Source organism: Protopterus annectens, chromosome 1.part1 (genome assembly GCF_019279795.1).
Source record: "Protopterus annectens isolate FY-2018-M chromosome 1.part1, PAN1.0, whole genome shotgun sequence".
NCBI lineage: Eukaryota > Metazoa > Chordata > Ceratodontiformes > Protopteridae > Protopterus > Protopterus annectens.
The window spans coordinates 522,044,113-522,071,156 of record NC_056726.1 but is presented as its reverse complement, the minus strand read 5'-3'; the positions used below and the strand labels follow the sequence as shown (position 1 = coordinate 522,071,156).

Genomic DNA, 27,044 nt, shown 5'->3' with positions numbered 1-27,044 from the left:
ATCACAATTGAGGAATAAAATGTCACAACCTGAACAACCAGATTTGAAGGAGTTACAGGATATGATGCATAGTGCAGAACAAGTGGGTAAACACACATTACAATGTGGCTATGATGCTCTAGAGGCCTCAGGTAGAGCTGCTGTTACAGGATCAGTCATTCGTAGACATGCCTGGCTTAGGGAACAAACCTTGCCTGATCATGTTAAAGCTAAACTTCTAGATGCTCCTTTACAAAAGGATGTATTATTTGGTACTAATGCTGAGGAGATACTACGGAAAATGGAAGAAAAAGCTAAATCTATGCAAACTGTCAAAGCCTTTCTACAGGTACAACCACTACATTTTAGTAGAAATTGGCCTTCAAAAAACTGGTCCTTTCCAGCCACGGACAAGCCCCAAAGAGGTAGATACAGGTGCACAAGGGTCAGAGGTCAATCTCAAGGATCATATAGAGGCAGACAATGGCAGACTCCAGCACCAAGAGGTGGCGAAGACAGTGCACAACAATACAGGAAACAAACCCAATGACTTTCCCCTTTGCATGCCAAGCAAGTCTCAGCTGGCAGCACCCTTGGGAGGAAAACTGACATTATTTTCAAAAAAATTGGCATATTATCACAACAGACAAATGGATCCCGGACATTATAAACAGAGGCTACAGATTTCATTTTCACACACTTCCAAAAATGAGAGGCATGCCGAACCTGCCAGACAATCAAAGGGCAGAGGCTCAAATACAAATTTCAAAACTCATGGACATGAAAGCTATTCAAGAGGTACCTACTCACGGACAAGGTCAAGGTTTTTATTCCAGACTATTCCTGGTACCAAGGAAGGGAACCGATTGGAGACCCATTTTGGACTTATCCATCCTAAACACATTTCTACTGCACCAAAATTCAAGATGCTCACCTTACAGCAGCTTCTTCCCATGCTGGGCAAGGAGTCTTGGCTGGTAACATTGGACCTCAAGGAGGCATACCTGCATGTCCCAATCAGACAAAACTGCAGAAGATACCTCAGATTTCTTGCAGGTTCAATCCACTATCAATTCTCTGCATTGCCCTTTGGCTTATCTACTGCGCCCAGAGTATTCACGAAATGCCTGGCATCAGTAATTGCCTATTGCAGACTTCAAGGGATACAAATTTACCCTTATTTGGACGATTGCCTGATTCAAGCGGACAGCAAACACATACTTCTGGAACATCTGGCTTATGTAACACGGTTATTGAATTCTCTGGGATACACAGTCAACAAAGAGAAATCCATGCTAACACCATCTCAGAAAATAATTTTCCTGGGTGCCAACTTGGACACAAACACCCAGATGGCCTATCTTACGCCAGAAAAACAGGGGCAACTAACTCAGTACTTCAAAATACTAGCAAATTGTACCAGGCTAACTGCAAGGATAATCCTGCAGGCTCTGGGCTTCATGGCATATTGCATTCTTCTAATCCCATGTGCAAAGTTGCATATGAGGAAACTTCAATGGTACCTAAAAAAACCTATGGTCTCAACACAGCCACAGTGTGGAAACAATAATACCACTAATCCCATGTTTGCAAAAGGAATTTCTATGGTGGGCCCAAGCATGCCAAACAAACACAGGTCTACCATTCTGCAAGCCTCAAGCAAGTCAGGTCATCACAACAGACGCTTCAGACTACGCCTGGGGGGCACACATGACAGACAGGTGCATTCAGGACAAATGGTCACAAAAGGAAAAGCACCTTCACATCAATCAAAAGGAAATGCTAGCAGTGATAAATGCAATTACAGCTTTCAAGGACCTCCTGCATCCAGGGAAATTATTGATAAGAACAGACAACACCACAGTAATGTGGTACATAAACAAACAAGGAGGAACACATTCATACCCCCTGTGCAGGCTGGCCATGTCACTTTGGAACTTGGCTCTGGAATGGCAAATCGAACTTAAAGCACAGTACCTGCCAGGTTTGGAAAACACGCTGGCAGACAATCTAAGCAGAAATATGACAGACCCGCACGAATGGAAGTTGCATCCTCAAGTGTTTACAAAGATAATCCAAGCGTGGGGAAGGCCAGACATAGATCTCTTTGCCTCCCACAGGAATCATCAATTGACAAAATTCTGCTCAAGGACATTCCATTCAAAGACCTGGAGAGTGGACGCCCTTTCTTTCAGTTGGGCAGCACGGACAGTTTACGCTTTCCCACCTTTGCCTCTTCTGCCCAAGGTGCTCTTGAAAGCAAGAGCAGACAGACCGAAGATGATACTGATCGCTCCAGACTGGCCAAGACAACACTGGTACCCACTCCTGAGGAGCCTAACACATTCTCCTCCCTGGACTCTACCTCTAATGCCTCTTCTACTGACTCAGCACAGCTACAAAACTCTTCACAGTCAGTTGAAAACACTCAATCTGGCTGCATGGAAAATTCCTTAACACCACAACAGACCCTACTCTCCAAGGAGGTGCAGGATGTCATTTTGGAGGCCAGAAGGCCATCTACTAGAAAGGCTTACTCCGCAAAATGGAAACGGTTTTGCACTTGGAATGAGAAAAAAGGCCAGGATCCTAGAAAACTGAATTTACTTCAGATATTACAGTATCTAGCTGAGCTGTTGAACAGTGGACTTTCATTTTCCTCCATCAAAATCCATGCCTCAGCCATTTCTGCTGAATACAACACTGATCCACCATTATTCTCCCACCCACTCTTAAGACAGTTCCTCAGAGGGGCTAAGAATATAAGACCTCCAAGAAAACAACCAATCCCAGCCTGGGATCTTAATTACATTCTAGAAAAACTAACATTGCCTCCCTTTGAACCAGCTGCCTCAACAGATTTGCAATATTTGTCCTGGAAAACAGCTTTCCTTCTGGCCATTACCTCAGCTCGTTGGGTTTCGGAACTACAAGCACTCATGGCTGTGCATCCCTTTCTCATCTTCCATCAGGACAGGGTTTCCCTACGAACCAACCCGTTATTTATGCCTAAGGTAGTATCTAGGGTAGCTTTAAATCAGGCCATACACTTACCTACCTTTTACCCCAATCCTCAAAACAAAGGGGAAAGGCTGCTACACTCCTTAGACATCCATAGACAGCTACGTTACTATTTGGACAGAACAAAGCCTTTCAGGAAATCAGAACAACTCTGTGTGTCCTATGCTGTAGGAGCTCAAGGGAAGCCAATTTCCAAACAGACCATTTCAAAATGGATAGGCCACTGCATACGGTTTTGTTACTCCTTTCATGGTAAATCTGTACCTGCAGGCATCAGACCCCACTCCACAAGGGCCACAGCTACCTCTGCAGCCTTCCTCAGAGGAGTCCCTACCAAAGATATTTTGGAGGCAGCCACTTGGAGTTCTGTGCATACCTTCACTAAACACTACCACCTTCCTTTATACTCCAAAACTAGAGCAGGCTTTGCCACTGCTGTGTTGCAGGGCATTCTGGCTCCTCCCAGTTCCACCTAGTGCCTACCACCCTGTGTGTAGCTTCGGGATTCTACCCATCTGTTATGACTGCAGCTGTATGCATGATGAACATAGTACAGTTTTGTACCTACCATAAATGTAGATGTTCGAGTGCTAATACAGCTGCAGTCCAGGTTTCCCTCCCTCCTTCCCCTCTGGGTACAGACTAGTGGCTAACTCCTCATCTCACAACTTCATTGGGTTATCCTTCTATGGTGTATTTGCTTGCAACTACTGTTTTTTGATTATATTGCAATGCATGATTATATATTTTATTTATATATATATGTGTGTGTATATATATATATATATATATATATATATATATATATATTTATATATTTTGCCTTCCTTCTGGGGGCACCTGACATCTGGGGCAAGAAAGACTGAAGAAAATGGCGTCGGCTGTGTCTTATATACCCCTGTCGCACTGACGTCAGGAAAGAAAGCGACTACAACTGACGCCGGACCTAGACTTTGGAATTCGGCCGACCGAGGACCCGCCTGATGGCAGGAGAACCCATCTGTTATGACTGCAGCTGTATTAGCACTCGAACATCTACATTTATGGTAGGTACAAAACTGTACTTTTCTGTTGCTGACTGGGATGTTAATTTACTCTTTTATAGTAATTGCGCTGCATGATCTTATTAATGTTTCTGTTAACACTGCATTCATAGAAGAATTTGGACAAAATAATTATATCAGTTAGCTTTACTCTAGTTATTAGGGACTATTCCTTAATTCAATAGGAGTCATCTAGTTTTATGCAAGTATGTTAATAGTGCAAGGTGTTGTTATTAACATTAACCTCATGTTTATAACAAAGTACTTAAATGTATACAAGCAGTCTTCCAGGTTTGCGTTTATTACTTCACAATAAATTTAGAATCTGTATTGATATATTTATCAGGTTATCAGTAAATAAACAGTTTTAAATGAAGATAAACTATTTCACATCAGAATGTGTTGTAGTCGTGCTTATTTAAAGCTTAAACGCTGTTGTAATGCTTTTCATTATTACTTTATTTCACCCTTGCCTTACCTGTGTTTGGTAAGAGCATGTGTAGTTACCACTGAAATTCCAGCATAACGTTTGTGTAGTCATGTGGTTTTCCTCCCCAAATTTGGTTAATGGCAACAACAGAAGAGGAGGCTTAAAATTGTAGTAGTGGCTCCAAACTTGGGTTCTGAAGTTAGTTTTTGTCTCCTGTAATTTTGTTGGAATGGTTCAGGAATCTGCTTTATGGACACATCATCCTATTCTACTTGTTGCTAACCAGCAAAATCATTGTCCTTTAAAACAAAAAGTACTGTAATATTCTTGTCGTTTATGGCCCATAAAGATATCTAAAAAAGTTGTACATCACACTTTTCCTATTTAAGCTTACTACAGCCCTGTGAAAGTGCATTACACTGATCTTTTTACAAATTCCTGCAGGGTATCCTGATATTTAGTGGTAAGTGAGCCATTATTCAGTCATGTCCTCACTGCAACGCTGCTGTTAACTTGCTCTCATCTATCTGATAGTCAGAATAAAACATTATCTTTGTCAACATTAAGCTTACCATCTGCTGTGCAGTGCACTGATGATCCATTAGAAGTTTTAGTGCCTGTTTTCTTTTTGTGTCACTGAAAGTTTTACGTATTTTTCATCTTGCAGAACGCTCTATATTCCTGTGTAGTTATGAATGTTTTAATTTTTGTTGATAACCTCAATTTTTTCACAAAACTTGAGATGGTTGTGGCATCATCTCATTATTTCTCAGGCACAGAAGAGAGTAACTTTAATTATTTTTTAGCTTGCTAGCAATGTTTTGCTGCTCGATTTATGATGTACATTTTAATAACACTGCGCAAGTAAGCTGATCATATGAAAGGAAGTGCTGCTTGTCAGAACTGCTTTACTGCTAGTCTTGATGTAGTTGCTATATACCCTATTGCCCTTAGAGAAGTTAAAGCAGTGCACAACAGAAACACCCCTGAGTATAGTTCAGCCCAGGTACCAAAATCTATGTTACGAGGTTTCATCAAGGCATGCGACAGGGTTGCATATTATGTATTGTTAATGACTACCAGAATCAGCATTAGGGTTCATATCAGTTAGCAGAAGCTAGTAAAACTGAAGTCTCTAATGCAATGTCACAAACAATGAAATCCAAAAAAAAAATGTAGAAAACTCTGCAAAAACTAAGCAAGTGCTTTTTGCCCCCTCTGGCATCCCTTATATGGTAAGTTTTAATGTCTCCACATCCCTCTTACTGATGTATACTGTCTCTTTTGTTGCACAACCGTAAGGAAAGATCAGACTTTACAGAAGCAAAGCACCCTTTCCCTGAACCATGTTTGCTCCACTTTCTTGTAAGCAGAGTAAAATATTTTATTTTATTTATTTATTTATTATTTACTTGTTTTACTTGGGTAGTGGACTGATGCAAAAAGGATCTATTTTAGCCACACCCTGAGAATACGCAGTGGATGGAAATATAAATCAGCAGTTTTGGTTTAGTATAATAACAGATGTAATGCAACTTGATAAAAAAAAATAGAAAATACAGAAATTGAATCTGTTTTTACATGCATTAAGATACTGATTAGAGAAAAGATGATATAACATGCATCCTTGTGGGTGGTAAAAGAGCAAATAAAATGGTAAATCTGAAAGTACTCCCCATTTCTAAATAAAAATACACAAAAATAATCAAACTACTATGCTAAACAGACAGTAAAGCTTACTCTAATTTAAACAGTATGAAAAATACAGCAGCTAGAGTAAATTTTGATTTAACAGTTTTCATCTACCCAGATTTACTGTGTGTGCATTCTGTTTAAAACATTTTGACTAAACTACAGGATTCCCCATATGTTAGATTGATTCACAGAATAATAAACAGATTGCATGAAGTATTCTGCAAGGTTATGGGTATTATGACTAGAGGGTCACTTGAGTCAGACATCGGTTTCAGCAGTGTTTGAGTTGCATGTAAAAGTTAGGACTTGTTAAAGCTGCTATATCTTGGAATTACTTTGCTGATAATATAAAGTGCATTTATGTTCATGAATAGAAAAACAGACTATTTAAAATGTCACTGTCTAATTTCTGTAATCTGCTAATGTTAAGAATATTAAGAAACTAAAAAAATGTAAGGAGGCTTCATATTGAAAATAGAGACAAAAGATGCAAACATAATATAGATAGGTTCAGTTTGATATGCAAACACACTTGGGAGGGCAGAAAGATCCACAACACTGTGATTGCTACACTTAGTAATTCAGATCGATTACTACAACACATACCAAAGTTGATTAGTGTAGGTCTGGCATATCTCCAGGATGCTGGGGAAAGAGATGCATAGTAAAGTATCACAGCTCATCACATTACTGAGGTGGCTGTGCTCTGGGTGATCAGGCAACGAGGAGCACAATGTGGTTGTGGGCCTGACGGGGTTCATGTTCATACATTTAACTAAGCATGTCTTAGCTGCAATCTGGGTGTTATGAGCAGGATATAGAGGACCAGCTCAAACAGTCACATAAGTGGGGAGATATGAAAGCCACAGTTGGTGCAAAAGTCAACAGAGGAACACACACAAGAGAAATGTATATTTTTTTTTGGAAGGGGAGATGGGTTTCATTTTATATTTTTTAAGAACAAAGGGTGGTTGATATAGCAAGGGGTATGCATTGGTATGGAGAAGGGAATATGGAAGGTAGCAAGAGCAGAAAGACATAAAATACAGTTAGAGACGTGCATGGAAGGTGTAAGCAGAAAAGGGGGCGGAGGACAGCGGACAGCCACAGAGAAACAGAGGGCACACAAGTGTTGATGGGTAGCACTGGACCACAAAGAGGTAGTGATGTATGAGTAAGGGTAACAACATGAAGGGGGAATAGGGTGGTATGGAGGGCCTGCCTTAAAGGTCCAGAGGAGAACCCTTTTGAATGTCAATCACCTGCATTGCTGATTTGATGGAAAGTTCCCACTTCTGGGGCCAGATGGTCATGAAGCAGTGTCAGATGCACAAGGGGATACTCCAGGGTTCCAAAGCAAGTGTGCACCTGCCAGCCCACTTCTGTCTTGACCAGCTACCACACATGCTGCTAGGTGATACAATGGGAAACCCTGTGGGCAACTCTTAGGGGAGGAGCCTCCACTGTCCTTCTTAAAGATGGCCACAGAGCCACCAGTGAATTCTCCAGGTCACTTTCTACAAAGTAATCTTTGCCCCCTGCAGAGACATTCTACTTTTCCCAGGTACCCTAATACTTCCTTCTGCACAAAAACTGTAACATTGTTCTGTATTTAGAAATCTCCACAATTAACACATAATATCCTGTTTACATTTCTACACCATTCATACACTATAAAGCGTATTACTTTTTTACTCTAGTGTATTTTAATAAAAAATATTGAAAAAAAACTATTTACATTTTGTTTATCTCCTTCATTTTTTTTCTATGCTGTAATCTCTTTTGTTCACTTTGTGTGATAATCCCCTGAAAACTAGATTTTACCATTGTCTGACATGATTTCATTTTCTGAAAACAGTCTGAATTTTCACCTGTTTTATTACCGTCAGTATTACTTTTTCCATCCAACTTTTTACACTATGCCCTCTTTTCCCACATTGATTATATCTTCTTTTATCACAGTCACTAGTAAGATGTGTTCCACAAAAATGTTTCCAGCTGTCTAGTATACCTTTTATAGTCCCCTTTTTCCATTCATCATTACACAAGTTTTATACGCTAGAGCTTGTTTTTCCATAAATTTCACTGTTACTCCCTATCCAGATGCCCAAATCCGTAAACTTTTCTTATCCTTTCTTCTTCTTACGATAGTCTTGGTACTTGAGCATACTGCTTTGAAAAATTCTTTAATTTTAGTTTCAGTTCTGAATTTTAGTCACTCTATCTTATATGGCACATTTGAGGTAGCAAATATGCATTCTTTCAAATGAGAAACATCTTTTTTTCGTGCCCACGAAAAACAAAAATGTTGCCAGCAAATGGAAAGATTCAAAAATCGCTTCTCAAAAACTTCTGTGCAGATGTGAGTTAATGAATGTATTTCATGAGCCTTCTAGGGGTTCCACCATTTTGTCATAGACTAGCTACATAAATACTTTGTTTTTTTTCTTACCATGTGTCTTTTGTACTGCTTAAGTGCTGCTCCACTTGTTTTTCCCTTTAGCAGTCACAGCAGCATAAGACCTCTGAGTAAGTTGTCAGAAGTTTGAGACTCAATAATGTGACCAAAACAAAAATTCACATGTGAACTAACACAAATAACAGTGAACTTCAAAAGTGAAACCTGTTGCATGGGATCCCCCCCCCCCTACTTATATATATATGTAAACTCAGATACTGCCGTACCTTACATAAGGGGGAATAGTCTGAACTACAGCAGTTTTAGAGGTAGTGTATATTTTCCCAAAATTGCACTTAAATTTTCACACTTCTGAGGATAGCAGTTATGATCCTTGAATAAACAATGGAACACAAACAAGCTTACTGTTTGTATTATTATCTTTGAAACTTTCTGGTGAAATTACAGTTTGCTTCTCCTGACTGTACTTATTTCCTCCCTTTTGGCTAAAGAATTATCCTGCAAGAAATAATATTTTGCTTCTCAGTTCCATCCAGCACAGAGTCGCACCTTTCCATTACATCCCCTCTGCAGCATTAAGCATTATCATCTGTATATTCCTCCTCGTAACTAAGATAATGAAGTTGTGTGCCATCCAAACCATTTTCATATGACAGTTTCTAATATCTCAGCATGCTGTAAAGTTACATTTTCTCTTTGCATACTGTTGTCAGTTACTCTCCTTCTCTGCTATCTTGGCCCTCCTTCCAGGTAGCAGCAGAGGTTCTCCACCATGTAGTGAAAAGAGCAGTGGAGTTTTCCACAGAGCCCTGACCAAATTCCTCTGGCTAATAGAAATACCTTGGATTTTTCCTGAAAAGAAGACACATTTCAAATGGGACTTGTCTTTTCAACAACAAAGGGACAAATGTATTGAAGAAAAAATAAAACTAGTATTTTACTAATAGTACACTTTTGAAACCTTTCTGCTAGCAAATGTTGGCATTGGCATGTCATGGATAATGTATGTATAGTAATTTTCCATATGGGATGTTGGAAATATTGGTCTCACATGCCAGTTGTGTGACAAATGTAGGCTAATTCTATTGTTGCTTTTAATTCCCTGTATGTAATTTTGCACATTGCTTAGTATTTTTTTTCTTCTCTTTTCTTGGTTTGTGAAAAGGATTTTGATGCTATTGTGAATCTAGTGGAGACTCTGGAGAAACTTCCAACATATGATTTGGTGTCTCATCATCATGTGAAATTTCACTATGCATTTGCATTGAGCCGGTACGTATGCTCTTTCTTGCTTTTCATTGCAGCTTTATAAGAGTACACATTTATGGCTACTTTAGTGAAGATGATTTGCCTTGTGCTTGCCATGCTAACAATCCCTGAAGTTTTATTCCAACACTGACTGTAAAGTCAACATTAAGTAAACCATTTGAAAAAGGTCACTTTTAGGGAATACACTTTCCTAGTGCTTCAGATTAGGTTTGTAGTAAAAGAAGAAAGGTACATTTTTGGGGATTGTAACCTTATTACTCAAGGTGATTATTGCTTGCATATACTTAACATTCAGCCAAGTGTTCCGACACCAACAAAGTTACCCCCAAACCTCTGCAGTGAAGCCATGCTATATACGTCCATCGAGTGTTGCCAACAGTCATAACTAGTATCCCTTACTACTGTTGGCTGCAGTCATTAGTCTATTGTATAAAAAGAAAAACTGATAATGAAGAAACAGGTGATTCCATTACTCAGTTGTAAAAAAGTACTGTTTCATATGTGCTGGTAATAATAAAGTAAGGTATCAGAAGTGGTGTAAACATTATAGATGTTGAAAGTTTATCCCCCTGCTCTTGTTTCAATTGCTTTAGTAAAGCAACACATTAACTGACATAAAATATTCATCAATAGAAGTTTCTAAAATGGAGAAATGTGTTCTCTAAATAAACTCGTATCTGTGCATTTAAGCTATCGTACCTTAGAGTGTGTTGTATTATGTAAGTTATAGGCTTAACGCATGCATGCCTGCAATGCATTCATCGTACCCTCTGTTATTGGCATTATAAAATGAGCAGAATTGTTTTTGAGGCTAATTGCAGATTTTTGTAGTCTGAGTTGCACAGTAATTCGATTTATTTCCAATTTGTAGTGTGAAATTCTATGCATCTGTAATTGTGTAGATGTCTTCATGAATGTGTGTTTGCATATCTATGTATGTATGTATATAGACACACTCATGCAGTGATAGACTAATACAGGTATGTGTGCATTTATGTTTGTAGTGATTCTTTTATTTTTTGGTTACTGAAGTGGCTTAGTAACTTTTGTGGATCAAGTACATGAACTGCAAGTGGACTAATGTAATCCTGTGATACATCCTCCAAAGAGTTACTAGGCTATACCCGCAGTTTATTTCTGGCCAATAAGGAAGCTAGTAAATATATATATGTATGTATGTATGTGTATATATATATATATATATATATATATATGTGTGTGTGTGTGTATACACAACATTCCGAAAGGTGCAAAATGTAATAGTTCCAAAACTACTAATACCTCTGAATCTAATCTAATTAGATCACCTCATACCTCTCATTCTTAGTGTGAGAAATCTGGACAGAACCAAAAATGATGGGGGGACAAAGGCCCAAAAGTAGGGACATATTTTGAATATTGCTCTTATAGACTTGAGAAGTTGCTAGAATAATAGGTTTTATATTTATATTGCTCTTACAGATTTGAGAAGTTTCTAGAATAATAGGTTTTACATTAACGTGCATTTTTTTCTGAAGGATATGAAGCCTGAAAATGAAAATTGGTCATTGTTTAGTGACTTAAGTCCTCAGTGATTTGCCAGCAAACACAAATTTTATGAGGAACAGACAAAGAAGATGAGACAAACATCTGGACAGTCTAAGAACATTTTGACAGCTGAGAGGGTATGCTTCACCTTTCCATAAATTAAACTTCTAGTTCTGTTAATTTAATAGAGAGAGTCTAGTTCTTTAATAATCACTTATGACCTAGGCAAGCATACATTAACAGAAAAGAAAACAAACCATATTAACATTTTTTCTATTTACGTACATTCTACTACACATATCTTTTCCTTCTTTGCAACTGTCAGTCCAGCATTACATAAATTGCTGAATTTTCTACCTTCTGTTAAACCTCACCCCTCCTCCTGAATATTATTCTTGCATATGCACTGTTACCACAACTTCTGTTTCTTTTCTCTGTTTTGTTCCTTGTTTTTATCTTTTTTATAATATTCAGTGCTTCCATTACAGTTGTTTTTGACTTTGATTTCTATTTGGTAGTAATTGCTTTTTTGGCAGCCAACACAATTATACTTAGCATTTCAATGGTAGACAATTCAGATCCTGTGTCCCAGAAAAGAATAATTTTCTTAGTTGCAGCCCTCTTTCCTCCCCATCATACCTCCAATATTTCCTATCTGCCTTTGGTAAAACATTCTGAAGTCTGGTTGGGGTATGAAAATACATGTGCAAACACTTCTAAGCAAAGATCCTGAACCTTCTGAACTTTGTTGCATACTTGGGGAGACATTCATATGTTCTTCCATCCCACTCTTTTAAATTTCTTTTCCAGTCTCTTTTCCTAAGCTTTTCTAACCTCCTCTGATTTGATTCTTATAGCTATTGCACAATATTTATATGCCTTACTAGTTATCCTTTTTTTAACAGTAGCTTCTATTCTAGATTGAACTAAGATCTCTAGCAGAGCAAATCTGTCACTTAAGATTCTCCTGTCCTTTTCTCTTTGCCTGTACTTTGATATCAGTCCCTTGTAGGGAAGGCAGTCAATAACCTGCAGTCAAAACATCATCTTGGCCTCATACCACTTTGTTGCCTTTCCCTCTCTAGTTATTTGCACCCAAAACCTTGGTTCCTTTGTCTGTTTTCTCCAGTTCCAGCTCCCTCTTTTGTACTCACTTGCAGTCATCTGTATTGACAAAATCTTCTTTCTCCATTCTAATGCTGGCTTAGTTCTTAGAATACTTTCTGCTACTTTATTAATATAATATGCTTAATGTTTTTTATTATTCTCCTTAAGGATGTCCATTCGGAATCACAGTCACACTGTTCTTGATCCCCTCCCCTGCTTCATCACCATCCCTCTCCGTATTGAATTATGACCTTCTACTTGTATTTATGTATATGAGCCTTAACTGTGTAGCTCTGAAATATCCCTTCAAATCAGGTAATCCTAAACCATCTTGTTCTATTGGAAGGATCATCTTACCCGACTTAATTCTTGCACTCTTCCCCCTTCCAGATAAATTCCTTCATCTTAGTTGTTGTCCACCACTTTTCCTCTGGTTTATAAAACTATGCCTGACCCATATATAACAATAAAGAGACTAAAACATTTTCACAGCTTACATTTTACAACCCATATCCATAAACAAGAGCTTTTATTTTATTGCTTTGTATTATCTTTTTTTTAATAGAAGCCTTTTTAATCTGTACTTCTAAATTCTTCATTTTATCATGTCCCCATATGTATGGATATTGCAACAAATTTGTGTTTGGTTATGTAATTTGTGGCTATTGAATATGTTTTATCTTTGTTAATTTTATATCCCAGAAAGACTTAAAACTCTCTCAAAATGTTCCACAACACTGAGATGTTCTTCTCTGGATTTATCAACTACAAAAAATCATTTACAAATAAAGCCAACTTTTCTGGATTACCCCATACCAGTTAAATCCTTGCATTTCTGAAGCAGTTATTTTCTTTGCCAATGCCTCTAAATATAAAGCAAGTAACAAAAGGGAAAGAGGACATACCTGCATGGTTTCTCCGTTCAAATTCAACCTAGTAGAGAGGAACTGTCCAGCCTTGATTCTTGCTTCCAATCCCTCATATAGCCTCCTGATTAACCTTACTGTTGTATCAAGGAATGCAAATGCTTTCTTTGCCCTACTCATAAAATCCCAGCTTACACTGTTGAATGCTTTCTCAGCATCATGACCCACCAACAAACGGTGGAATTTTCTTACATTTTGCTTAATTCTGGATAATCCTTGTTCTATTAATGTCACGTTTTTACCCCCCTCCACAAACATTGATCCATATTTAGCAATTTTAGCAACAGTTGTGCCATTCTGTCAGCTAATATAGACATAAGCACTTTATTATCATGGTTTAAAGTTGAGATGGGTCTATACGAAGCTGAGTCTGAAGGCTCTTGACAGTCTGGGTAATACAGCCACCTCAGCTTTCTTTGAAGATGTTGGTGCATCCCCTACTTAAAGTAACATTAAACAAAGTGTTCAAGATCTTTATCACTGTCTTCCCTTCTAACTTCCACAGGAATACCATCTGTTCCTGGAGACTTTCCTGAAGATTAATTATACATCATCACTGTTTTATCCCATCTCCTCATTTCTTAGCTGTTAGTTGTTGAACCTCATCTACCGCTAACCTTGGCATAATTATGTTCCATAAGTATTTCTATTTGTGCTCTTTATTGATTTCCACATTTCTCTGTTTTATACAAATTTTATAACATTTCCAAAATGTCTCTAACATTCCACAGAACATTTGGTTGTTAGTTTTGTTACAGGCTCCCTAAATATGTTGACAACCCTTTCTACTTTCTGTTGCTTATGTCATTGTGCTAAAAGTTTTTGTACTCTGAAGTTAATATAAAAAAATAGTTGCTTAACAGTAGTTTTTCTAAACTCGTCCGTCTTATCAAGGTACTCCTTTATTTTCTCTTGCATTCTGCATTTTCACCTCTTCTTATACTAAGAATACTTGCACTATAAAAATGCTTTGCACTGAAGCTTTTGCCTTTTATACTTATTTAGTAACCCCTATGGTTTCAGGGATATGAGTATTTGTTTGAAATGTGAAGACATAATTTGGTTCTATAAGAAAACTTAGACTCGCCTGCTGGATGTTATAGAGAAAACTTAGAGGTCCATTGGAAGAAATGAGTTGAAATTCCTTTCTTTTTAACAGGTAGGTGGGAAAGTGCCAGTGTGTCCGTTTTACTTCATTATCCTGCATTTTTATCTTGGCTTTTATTGGTGGAAGATCTGAAATAGGCTTTGGATGTGTGTGTTGAAGCTTTCAATTAAATGCACATGTTCCTGTGAAGTATAATGTCTGTCTTTCTAGTGTAGCCTATTTATTGTGCCTTGGGGAATAGTATATAAATTCTGTCAAGAGTTTCTACTACGGAATTCATATCTTCATTACCAAATATTTTCATAAATTTCTTCAGAAATCTACCCTCTCTTGTTATACTTCCCCTTCTGTGTCCCCCATACATCCTTACTATTTCAAATCAAGTTCCAGTCCCCACCTGTAAATAATATTCCCTGCTGAAAGCTGATTTCTCCCAACATTTTTTAAGCTTCATAGTTGCAGTTTTAAGTGGAATATAAATACACACCAGCATAATCTCTTTCTTGCCAGTATTCCCTTACTACCACCAATCTACCATTGTTGTCTTTTCTTCTCTTTTATCACCATTGCAGCCACTCTAGCAATTAGTTATAATTATTCTCCTTTTTCTTTGTTTCAATATTCTGTTGAATATCCATTTTGAACTCCTTGCTTTGTCAAATTCACATACTCATTTCTTTCCAAATTACACAAAATGAGTGAGACCCTTCTTACCAAAGGTCCAGCTGCTGTATAACTCAGTATGCTGATTGTCAACCAAGTACTGTTATATAATTGGCTCAGTGCCAAGACTGCATCTCATTTTATGTAGGCAAGAATAATTGCTGGTTAAAAGAAAGAATTTTAAAACATCTTTCAGCAATACGTGTAGACAATATACATAATGCCCTATATCAGCATGCTGTGAGTAATGAAGGGCAAACATTTCTTTTTATGGTGTTACAAGTTGTGAGATAGAATGCCAGGGGTGGTGATATAGTGAATGTGACTGAGTTCATTGAAACTAAGTGAATTGTTGAGCCTAAGGGCAGATAGAGCACCTAGTTTGAATGGAGTTATACCTCTTAAACTAGCCCTAAAGAGGTGGAGAGTTCAACATTGAAAAATCATTGGCTGTTACTTCTTTTAAATGTGGATTTTAATATTGTGTGAGTTATCTGATGAAGGGATACAACCCGAAAGTACTCATCTGTGTGTTATCATTGTTTTAATAAATTGCTTTATCAGCCTGGTGATCTGGCTGCTTTTATTTGTTTTCTTTCTTTCCAAATGTGCATCCTGCATAATCACCATTTGCACTTTGCATTTCTTAATGTAGTTTAATACTCTGTCCTTTTTGTCTATACCTGTAGGACCATTTATATTCCAGGATAATATGGATAGTGTAGCCATTATGATGATAAAAGCATGTTTCTGACCTATTATACATGTCAATTTTTCTGAATGTGCATTTCCAATTTTCATGTTACATGCACACTAACGTTTGGCAAGCTGATCCCTTATGCCGCTGTTTCTTCTCATCTCCATTTGATCTTGTCACATTTTTCTAGATTTTTTTTTTTCTAGAAGAGTTAGACTGACCCATGACTACATACAAAGTAGAGGTTGTCCTGAAAAAAATGCATTTTTTAAGACAGATCATGTGCTCATGTATAATTACTAACCTTTTCTGATTATTAATGCTGATGCTATGCTTTGTTGAGTGTTCTACTTGAGGTACCAAGAAGGTTGATACGAATGTTCACTGTGGAGAATGCAACAGATGGAACAAATCCCACAAGATAAGGAAGCCACTTCCGTTAGGGGAATCTATTCAGTGGAGATGGGATTTAGGAGAATTAAAAATGTATGCCAGGTGCAGTGGCTGGGGGAAAGAGAGAAGAGATGATGCATCTTTCAGATACCTTGAACATCTGTACTGGGTAGTAAGATGGGTGCTGTAATTCATTTCTGAACCAATGACCTAGTTAGTAATTTTTGCAGGTCAAAAGGAGGTTCAGGAAGTGAGGATTAGCCTTAGACAGGGATAAAATACAGTGTAAATCTTGTGAATTGCTGTCTAAGACATGAATGCAGTTATGGTGCTATGTATCATTAAGTTTCAAGAAACAGTCAGATGGTTACTGCAGAGTGTCAGGGGTTTGGCTTCATTGTGTACTGGGAATATACTTGGAGGGATCCAAGTCGGTATCTACATCTATCTGGGACATGAAACATGATTTCAACAAACAGGTTTAAATGTTTGATTTGTAGGCATTTCGCTTCCTGACATAGGATGCCATGTTAAATTAGCCACAGAGCACCAAGTGCTGAGAAAACTTGGTTGATCCATATTTCTTTTCTGTTTTAAAACCAACATTTGAACCCTCAGAACAGTTGAAGGGTAATATATTGTTAGTACAGTTATGTTCTTATAAAATACTTGCTTTAAATTTTAAAAGATTTGTATCAGTCTTATACTTGAAGTGAAACAGAATGCTGCTCATTTCCTTCACATTCATGCATGAACAGATCATGAATAGCCAGTATATCTATGAGGTAGGTAGTGATACTGATTGCTTAAATGTAACTGATATCAGTATTTACCTGATGACTTCTGATGGGAGCGGATGTTCTGATTTTCAGCCACACCTTTCTCATTTTAGATGAAAGTGAAAAACAGGGTCTGGACAGCAAATAAATTTGAGGGCAATATTAATAGCATACATACACACCACCCCAGCAGTGTTTCATCTTTTCTTGTTTTCCTTATTTAAAAAAAAGTGATCTTGGTGTACTAGGGAAGGTGAGCACTGAACAGCAAATGCTGCATCTGGAAGAGACATGGCAGGGTTGGAAGAATACACTCACAGCTGTTGTCAGTCTAAGTTTTTAATTATAAAAATGAATGAGGGGAGCGGTTTGGGGATGTTGTGAGGGTAGACAGTGCACAATACTACTACTACAGGGAACCAGATGGTTGTTCATCAGACACTACCTTCACTGGGAAGGAAACGTGTTTGTTGTCTATGAGTTAGACAGAGATCCCAGACTACATCATAACAACCACATGCTTCTTTGTATTGCAGGAGAGTCTTCAGCAAAAAAAAAATGTAGTGCATTAGTATACTTTTGAGTATGCATCCATGAAGCAAGTGGAAATATATTACTGTGGGCAAAATTCCAGAATTTTGTTGGTAACAATCAGGTAGTTATTTCTAGGGGATCGGGAAGCAGTATGTGAAACTGTCTGACCAATGCATTTCCTCATTCACTGTTTGATCAGTTTGGTGTGTCAGGAGCAGTGCATGTCTGTGTTTGTTTGCAAATCTACTACAAGTAGAATTACATTCATTTGGTCATAGTCCCACATCATAGGTGTATCCAGGAAGAGGATTGTGCCTTTGGGAGTTATGAAAACAAATGAACATTGATATGGTTTATTAGGAATAGTGTGTATGTGTGTAATTAGGTAGAATGTATTTTAGTGGCCAGTCAAACATAAGAGGTGTACTTGGTCAAGAATATTTTGGGGGGTTGGGAATCAATCTCTGGCCAACTGCACTAACTTAATCAGTATCAAAAGGTTGCCAGTTTGACATCCGCATCAGTGTTTGCATATGTGAATGTGTATATATGCACATGGACATTTATGCGTTTGTGTCTTTAAGTGAATTTTGATGAAATATACTACAATGGGCAGAGTTTCTTTCATTTAATCATGGTTAAACACTAAAGGTTTGCCCTGCTGAAGCATGACTATTTGGGGAAGTGGGAAGCAATTTCTGTGTGAAAATAATCCCATTCAGTTGATCACAATTAAATGATCAACAACATGTCTTGTGTGAGACTTTGAGTGGGGAAAGGAGGGTGCATATTAAAAAGAATCCTATCTCTCATTTTTAAACGGCATGTATGATATCTTTACAGTCAACAATGATGTACGTTTTCAAAATGAGCATATTCTTGTAGGACAGTCCGTGTATAAAGGAAGTTGAAGTATTTTTCAGTTTTGAAGTTGCCTCGGCCAGACTGCTTTGGTCCATACAGTCAGATTTGAGATTACAACTTTCCAGTGGCAGAAAAGGTCCCAATTGTGTATAAATTTGTATGACTTTTGATGTAATGCTGGTTAAATATAGGTACATTACTAACCCACATTACATTTACTACTTTGAGAAGATGTTGTGTACCTGTTTCTAACAAAAATCAAAAGTAATACAACTTGGAAAACTGTGAAAGTAATATGACTGTGTGTGCTTGTGAGTAACGTACAATACTTCAATTATTCTTTCAAAGGTTTTTTTTTTTTTTGTTCCCCTACAGCGGGCCATCAGATGCCACTAGCTCCTTTCTTCGTTCACCAGATGTACTGGACTCACCTTAGTTTCCCCTAAACTCAACCTGATCCACATCCAAGACTGGTGAGGAGATGTAGAGTGCTGGTGCAACATATTACAGCTTGGGAAAGTGCCCAAACCCTTTCTTAACCTGCTGCAACCTTGCATGCACCACAGTTGCTGCCTACCCCCTTTCTTACCCTGCTGCAGCCCTGCATGCACCACAGTTGCTGCCTACAGGAGATGCATGTCCACTTAGTCACACGCACAGCTTCCTGACCCAGTGGTATACGTCTCTCCCAGCTTTTAGTGTTACTGTTGTAGTGAGCCTAGGCAGCCTCACTTCCATCCCTCATTCATTCCCTCCAGAACCTGTGCCACTAACTGAGCCCAGGTCATCGGGTCAGACTCTCATTGAAAGTGCTTAATAAAGTAATCAGATATTTGCCTAAACCATTACTGCTACCTCAAAACTAACGGTTTTATCAGTTATGTAAAAATAATACAGATGAGATATGTATATTTGTGTGTGTTTATAATGAGTGTGTGTATGTATCTATATATCTGTGTATATATATATATATATATATATATATATATATATATATATATGTGTGTGCGTGTAGAGACACACACACACACACACACACACACACATATTCTTTCAGCTGCTCCCATTAGGGTTCGCCACAGCAAATAATCTGTTTCGATTTCTTCCTGTCCCATTCATCTTGCTCTGTCGCACCAACTACCTGCATGTCCTCTCTCACCACATCCATAAACCTCTTATCTTAAGCCTTCCTCTTTTCCTCTTGCTTGGCAGCTCCATCCTTAACATCCATCTCCCAATATACCCAGCATCACTCCTCAGCAAATGTCCAAACCAACGCAATCTTGTCTTTCCTGGCTTTGTCTCCAAACCATCCAACCTGAGCTGACCCTCTAATATACTCATTCATAATGGTAGCCATCCTCATCACACACAGTGCAAATCTTAACATCTTTAACTCAGCCACCTCTAGCTCTGACTCCTGTCTTTTTGTCAATGCCACCTTCTCCAACTCATATAACATAGCTGGTCTCACTACCATCTTGTAGACCTTTCCTTTCACTCATACTGGTACAGCTCTGTCACAATATATGGTTTTATGCAAGTTGATTTAATGTTAGATTGGTAAGGTTCCATCGATTATATGCAAGTCAGTTTCCGAAGATCAACAGAAAAATGTGCATGCTCAGGTACACAGTATCAAAACATGCAAACCAAAAGCTGTCATCTGTGTTTTGTGTGTGTGTGTATGTGTGTATGTATGTATGTATGTGTGTGTGTGTTTGTATATATATAAAAAATATGAGTTACCTTCAGTTTACCGACAGTCCATTTCCCCGAAACGCAGTTTACCGATGCGTCAAATCACTGACACTCTCAAAGCCAATGTTTCCCACAAGGTAAGTAAACACTTGGCCATCCCGACAGAAGACCTATCCAAAAAAAAAAAAACAAACCCACACTCCCCTTACTAAATATACAAACTCTGAGAACGCACTACTGCGGGTGTAAGGGGCAAAGTTCAAGTAGATGGCCAAATGTTCACTTACCGCATGGGTAACGTTGGCATTGGGAATGTCGGTGATTTGAAGTGTCGGGAGAATGCGTGTCGGGGAAGTGGTATTTTGGGAAACTAAAGGTAACCTCTATATATATATATATATATATATATATATATATATATATATACACACACACACACACACACACACACACACACACACACACACACACACACACACACACACACACACGTATGTATAACTGGTTCATTTGGAATTTAGAAGTGGAGGTGAATGAGTATTTTCCATTCACTTACACTAAGTTGCAGAGCACTGTATGTTTCCCTGAGATCATCAGACCGTGATGCAAGAGAATTTTTCCTTTACCCTACTGCTATACAGTCTCAAAGTTGGTATATTTAATGTAGCAATGGTGCAGTGGTCTTGCCACTGAGAATAACAGGTTTTTCATCAGCATGCATTTTCTTATGGGCAGTGAGTAGAAGTGTTGTCAGATTGTTGTGGTAGTTTTTAGTACAATCTTAAGAAAACTGACAATATAGCCTTACTGTGAGCCCTTGGTATGTACAAATCATTTGCCTCATGGGTTTGTAAATGTGATTCAACTCAGTGAAAATTAATTTATAGAAAACAATTTCATCATTTATAGCAAGTAAATGCTACCATGATCTGAACAATTGGCTGGATGGATAGTTTATAGATTATAACTGTGAAGCTTTCAACATATGAAGGATGTCAGCCAAAATGAATGATTACAGCTTTGACAGCTTACTGTTGATTTAACTAGTTCTGATAGCTTAATTATGTTAGGGTTCATCGTAATGAAATATGTTCTGTTATGATTTAGTTTCCTTGCAGAATTTAACTTTTAGCAATGCAGTCACTATTAAGACTATGAGAAATATTTTTTTTTCTGTATTCATATGAAAAGTGGCATGATTTCAATCTATGCTGAGAGACTTGGGTTAAAAAAATATTTGCTTTAGTTATTAGGTAATGTCTCTAAATTAAATATCCTAATATTGGCAGTTGTAAATGGCCTAATCCCACACTTTCAGTGTACAAATCCCGATAACTATCCTCATAAAGGATGGTGATGCCAGCATATACACTTGCATATCGAGAAAGGGATTTTTCCATTTAAAAAGTCTGTTTTTGAGATAGAAATAAAAAATATAAGACAAATCCATTTGGGTTATGAAACCTGATAAAGGAGGTGAGTTTTTTTTAATGAATTCCTTTGATTACAGTGCAGAATATTTAATATTTAGTGTTTATTTTGCATTAAAAGACTGAAGTTATTGTTGCATTCATTAAAACTGATTGTGGGTTATACCATGTTACGATGGAAAAAGAGAACAGCATCTACAAGGATTTATTTGATGGTGAAAAATATTAGTGTCTTCTGCATTTGGTATATCCAAGGTCCATAAATATTTAATCGATCCACCATTAAGACGTGTTGTTGCCGAGAGCGATGTTTAAAGCTGAACTTCTAGCTAAGTTGGTTGACAAAACTTTAAAAACTTTTTTTTTTTTTTGGTGAAAAGGACTTGTTTTAAAAGGGCAATGGCATTGTTTAACTAATTATCTAAAATTCCATTTGATGATTTTTTTTTTACTATGGATACTAAAGATTTATTTTTAGTTATACCCTATTTTCAGGGGTTTTAATTTTTTTTCAAGAAGCACTGTGTATGGTATACTAATTTAAAAAGGTTGATCAGTTTTATTGCTGAGTTGATGGAGATGGTTTAATGAACAACTTTGTCGGATTATTATAAGTTTAAAAGTGGAGTAGAGATGGGGTGACTGCTGTCCCCATGTTTGCAAATATAGTGTGGTTGTGGGAAACCAATTTTATATTTGAGTGAGTATTATCAATATATACAACATCATATTTTCGGTGTTTCAATGAATTGGGAGGCTTTTCTGTAGAGTAGGGAGGTATTTTAACATATGCATAATATCATAACGTTTTAAGGTTAGGAAAATGAATGGCATGTTATGTAATGGTTACTGTTTTTAATTGACAGTCTTATGCATTTGATTGATATTTATGTGATGTGAGTACATGTATCTGATTAGTGTATTGCTCAAATGAATAGTTTGAACTAACAGTAAAATAAACATTAATATTTGTCATTGTTCTGATGACGTTCATATATGCTCAGTGAACAAAAATGCTTAATATGTTTTATTGTTTTTGTTTTAAGTATTACAGAGTGCACCTAGTGTTGTTTTTATAAAATATAATTCTATTTTATGAAATATAATCATATTTACTCTGAGTTGTATGTTTGCTATCTAAAGGAAAACGTAAAAAAAATGAATCATTTAAATGAATATTCTTCTGAATAATGCAGACTCATACTTTTGCCAGTTGTTATTTTGACTCATATTTTCAGAATTGATAATGACTAATGGACCTCCTGAAAAAGTATGAGAAAGCTGCTGTGTGTTTACATTACAGGTGATATTTACATATTGTCACTATAACGTATGCTTTTGTGACTCAATCAGAGACAGTTGAGAGCAATGTGAGCAGTAGACTTCACAAGACTAATTTGAATTTGTGTGAATGAATGTAGAATATTATAGTGTGCAGCAGGCTTACTGCAGCTTAATGCTTGTGTGAAACAAGAGCTGAATCTTTTTATTTATTTTACAATTAGGCATATGAGGTGTACAGAAAGTCCAAATAATTATTGGGCATGGAACTGTCTGGATAAAAGTGATTGATCCTGCTTTGTTTGCCTCATTTAAACAGTCATTATTCAGATTGTGCAGCATTAATGTACGTTTTTGTGCATCTTTGAAACAAATTCAAAGCACTTCACTGTGTCCATTTTGTCTAATACAGTCAACAAAGTGGCTATAATTGCTGTGTATGAAGGCTCTCTCTATTAAGTTAAAATGTTTGGCTTTGCAGGACTAGTGTGCACATGTGTAAATTAAACTGGAATGCATTGCTGTGGCTATATATATTTCGTTCACAATCAGGCATCTGACGTGCATGTACATTCAATAAAGTGATTGTAATTGATGGTCATTGAGGTCATCTGTGCATGAAAGTGCCTTAACTGTGGTGGTGTTTCATCACAGTTAAAAAATCACTAAATTTGCTTGGCAGGAACTGGGTCACACAATGTATTATATCTTCTAGAATCAGATTAAAACGATTATTGATGTGGCTTATGCATGAGAAAGTAATAAGTTAGCCATAATCTCTTTCACAATATATGCTTGTCTTTGATGGACTGGGAAGGTTCTGTGTAAAGTCAACTGATAATTGGCATGGTTGTGCAGTGAATAGTTGCTGTCTCATAACACTTGGTTCTGTGGTTGAGTTCTTGACTACTTTTTCTTTCTGTGTGAAGTCAACATATCCTGTCTCTGCTTGGGTTTTATCTGGGTGCTGTGTTTTCCTTCACAGCGCAAATACATGCCATAGGTGAACTTATGTTTCTCCAATTTGCCTGTAGGCAGTGGTACAGGTTGTGTATGGTAATTATGTCTATCTTGTGATAAACCTGGCTTATCTAAAGAAGTGTTAGTATGTATATGGATGTGTAGAAAAATAACACTGATTTCAGAGAGGTTGTTGACACACACACACACACACACACACACACACACGCACGCAGTATAGATGGATCTACTTCAGTAGATCTAAATACTACATAATTGAAATGCATTTTTTCGAGACGAGATGACCGTAATTTTAAAATATCGAAAATATTCTTTGCTGAAATTACAAAGAACGAAACCCAACTGTGCATGTCAGACAGCAGCCGGAAGTAGTGCATGGAGATCGTGGATAAAAACAAAAAGTAAGTAATACAGTTAAATGCAAAATTAAACAAATATTTTTTAAATGTTTTTGCAGGGGGCAAGCCCCCTTGCACTTCCCCCCCATGTAGAGGGCTCTGCCTCCCACACCTCCTGCAAATTTTATATACTAATTCAGAGACTGCACTACAGTTGGGAAAAGAGTAAATTTCCCTAGCCTCACTGTTAAGTGATCTCTATTAACAACTGTTGAAAAGTTACATTTTTAATTTGTTTACATGTAGTACTTACTTTTTCTTTCTATCCACGATCTCCATGCAGTATTTCTGGCTGCTGTCTGACATGAGAAGAGTTGGGTTTCGAATTTTGACATGGTTTGCCTAGGTTCCACTCTTCAGCCACAGTCTTGTGCTTCAAAAAGTCCATGCTCAGGGGTGTAGACAAACACTTCCTGTAGGTTGTGTGGGTGCTGTTCAGCAACACTGCAGTTGTTATTTTTTGTAACTTTCCTCACAATTAGACCTCATAGAGATGTGCACAGAATCTTGTCTAGGGGCAGTGTATTGTTTAAGAACAAAAAGTTGGGGTACTTTAAAGGAAACATTTTTTTTTTTTTTTTTTTTTTTTGCTTTCCTCACAGTCAAATATCAAACGTGTTCAGAGGTATTTAGGCATGCTGTCTGTATGTTTTTTTAGCATATGTCAGAATGTTAAATGGTTGTGCTGATGGCATTTAAGACTGAAAGCACAAAAGTTTGGAAAATGCCTGTAGCTGTTTTCATGAATTTTGTGATTTAAATGTTTATCATTATTTTTCAGTTTTATGTTTTCTGATTTGCAAGGGAACTAGAAATGGTATGTGGAACAGATAAGAAATGTCAGGTAAAAGTCTGGACTTTATGAAAAGTGCTGACCAGTTGTTTGGTATGGGACATGGTATAGTGGGGAGAGCTGGTATATGTATGTAACATATATATATAAATTAACTAGCAGTGTAAATATCTAAAGGATGTTTTGATTTTTTGTCTGTGTTTTTTCAATATTTTAAGTTTTGATCTTTCTTACTGATATTTTTGTATTCAAAAATTCCATGTAAACCAAGTGTTAAAAGCCCTGTCCAAGGCAAAGAACACAGCTTCTATGAGACTTGATAGTATCCCAGGCTGTATTCTGCAACATCTCCAGCAAGAACTAGCCTTGCCATTGAGCACCCTGTTCAACCATAGCCTAAGTACAGGCTTCATTCCAGCAGAGTGGAGAACTGCTATTGTTATCCTTTTGCACAAAGGTGGTGCCACTACTGACCCAGGAAACTATCTCCCCATTAGCTTGACAAGTCTGACTGTAAGGGCATGGAGCATATTATTATGGACCACATAAACAAGGACATAGGCAATCTCCAAGCACTTAACCCCCAACCACCCACCAGTTCGGATTAGTCAAGGGTAGATCTTGCCTGTTGAACGTGGTTGACATTTTTGAGACCGTCACCAAGGCAATGGATGAGGGAAAGTCAGTACATAAAGCTTACCTTGACTTGGCCAAAGCCTTTGATACAATCCCCCACTCGGGCATCATCGAAAAACTAATAGAACTTGATGTAAATCCTATCTCATCAGGTGAGTGGCCAGCTGGCTCACTGATAGGACTCACAAGGTCAAAATAGGTGTCACTACCTCCGATAGCAGACCTGTCAATAGTGGTGTTCCCCAGTTATCAGTCCTGGGACCCCTATTTTTGGGCATCTACTTCTCGGAGGTCCAGGCAAAGACAAAAGGCCTGTAGCTGACCAGGTTTGCTGATGACTGTAAGTTGGATGCTGTCATTGACTCCCCAAATGATGTTAGCATACTTTGAGGGTCTCACAGCAACAAATGACTAGTGCCAAAATCATGGCTTTAAGTGAAATGCAAAAAAATGTGTTGTATACCATTCGGCAAAAACACAGCCCTTACTGATTACCACATTAGCAGCAACCCCGTAAGCACACAACCTGTGGTGAGAGACCAGGGTACACAAGTTGACAACAATCTCACATTTGACCATCATGTAGTGGCAGTGGTCAGAAAAGCCTTTTACTTGGTTCATCTCATAAGTAAAGGAGTTGCATCTAGAAAAAAGGAGGTTATTTCCTCTCTGTACTCCCTCCCTAATTACAGCAGTAATTGAGTACAACGCCCTGTCTGATATGTACCTCTCCAAACACCTGCACCACACTGGAAAGGCCACAGAAATACCTAAGAGAATCCATGCCCTCCAACACCTGTCCTATGTGGACAGGCTCAAATCAATATTGCTTTACTCTGTATCGTACAGATTGCTCAGAGATTGTCTGTGTCTCAACTACAAGGCAATTTCAGACCCTGCTCTACTAGAGATGCTCCATATCTGTAAGTTTAACTCCTTGCATAGTACCCGATCAAAAGGCTTAAATCTAATATGTGACATTAACAAAACCTGCTGGAGAGCCAGGTTTGTCTTCCAGAGGCTGCCCCATCTCAGGAATAGACTTCTCATACACCTCAAACAAGGTACATCTCTGATCCTCTTCAAGCTCAAACTTGATGAGTGGATGGGCAACCACAAATTTGTCCCAGGGGTTTCGCCTGTGTCCCTCATTAACAGGGGTGACAGATGCTGATTGAGGTTTCTTTTTGGGGGATAAACTCTTGGCTAGGCTTTTAAGGGCCCCAGGGCCATTAGCCTAGTAATATTCTATGATCCTATGTGAATGTTTGATCTTAACAAATAGATTAATTTATATGTGTGTGTGTGTGTGTGTGTGTGTGTGTGTGTGTGTGTGTGTGTGTGTGTGTGTGTGTGTGTGTGTGTGTGTC

The 27,044-nt window shown here is 37.8% G+C and overlaps 1 protein-coding gene across 1 annotated transcript in view; it reads left to right on the top strand.

Moving 5' to 3' along the window:
• MAP3K5 (mitogen-activated protein kinase kinase kinase 5) overlaps positions 1–27,044 on the top strand; it is a 2,923,819-nt gene that overhangs the window by 1,227,551 nt on the left and 1,669,224 nt on the right. Inside the window, exon 6 of the mRNA XM_044087116.1 lies at positions 9,753–9,859. Coding sequence (XP_043943051.1) covers positions 9,753–9,859 — 107 coding nt within the window. The remainder of the gene's footprint in view (positions 1–9,752; positions 9,860–27,044) is intronic.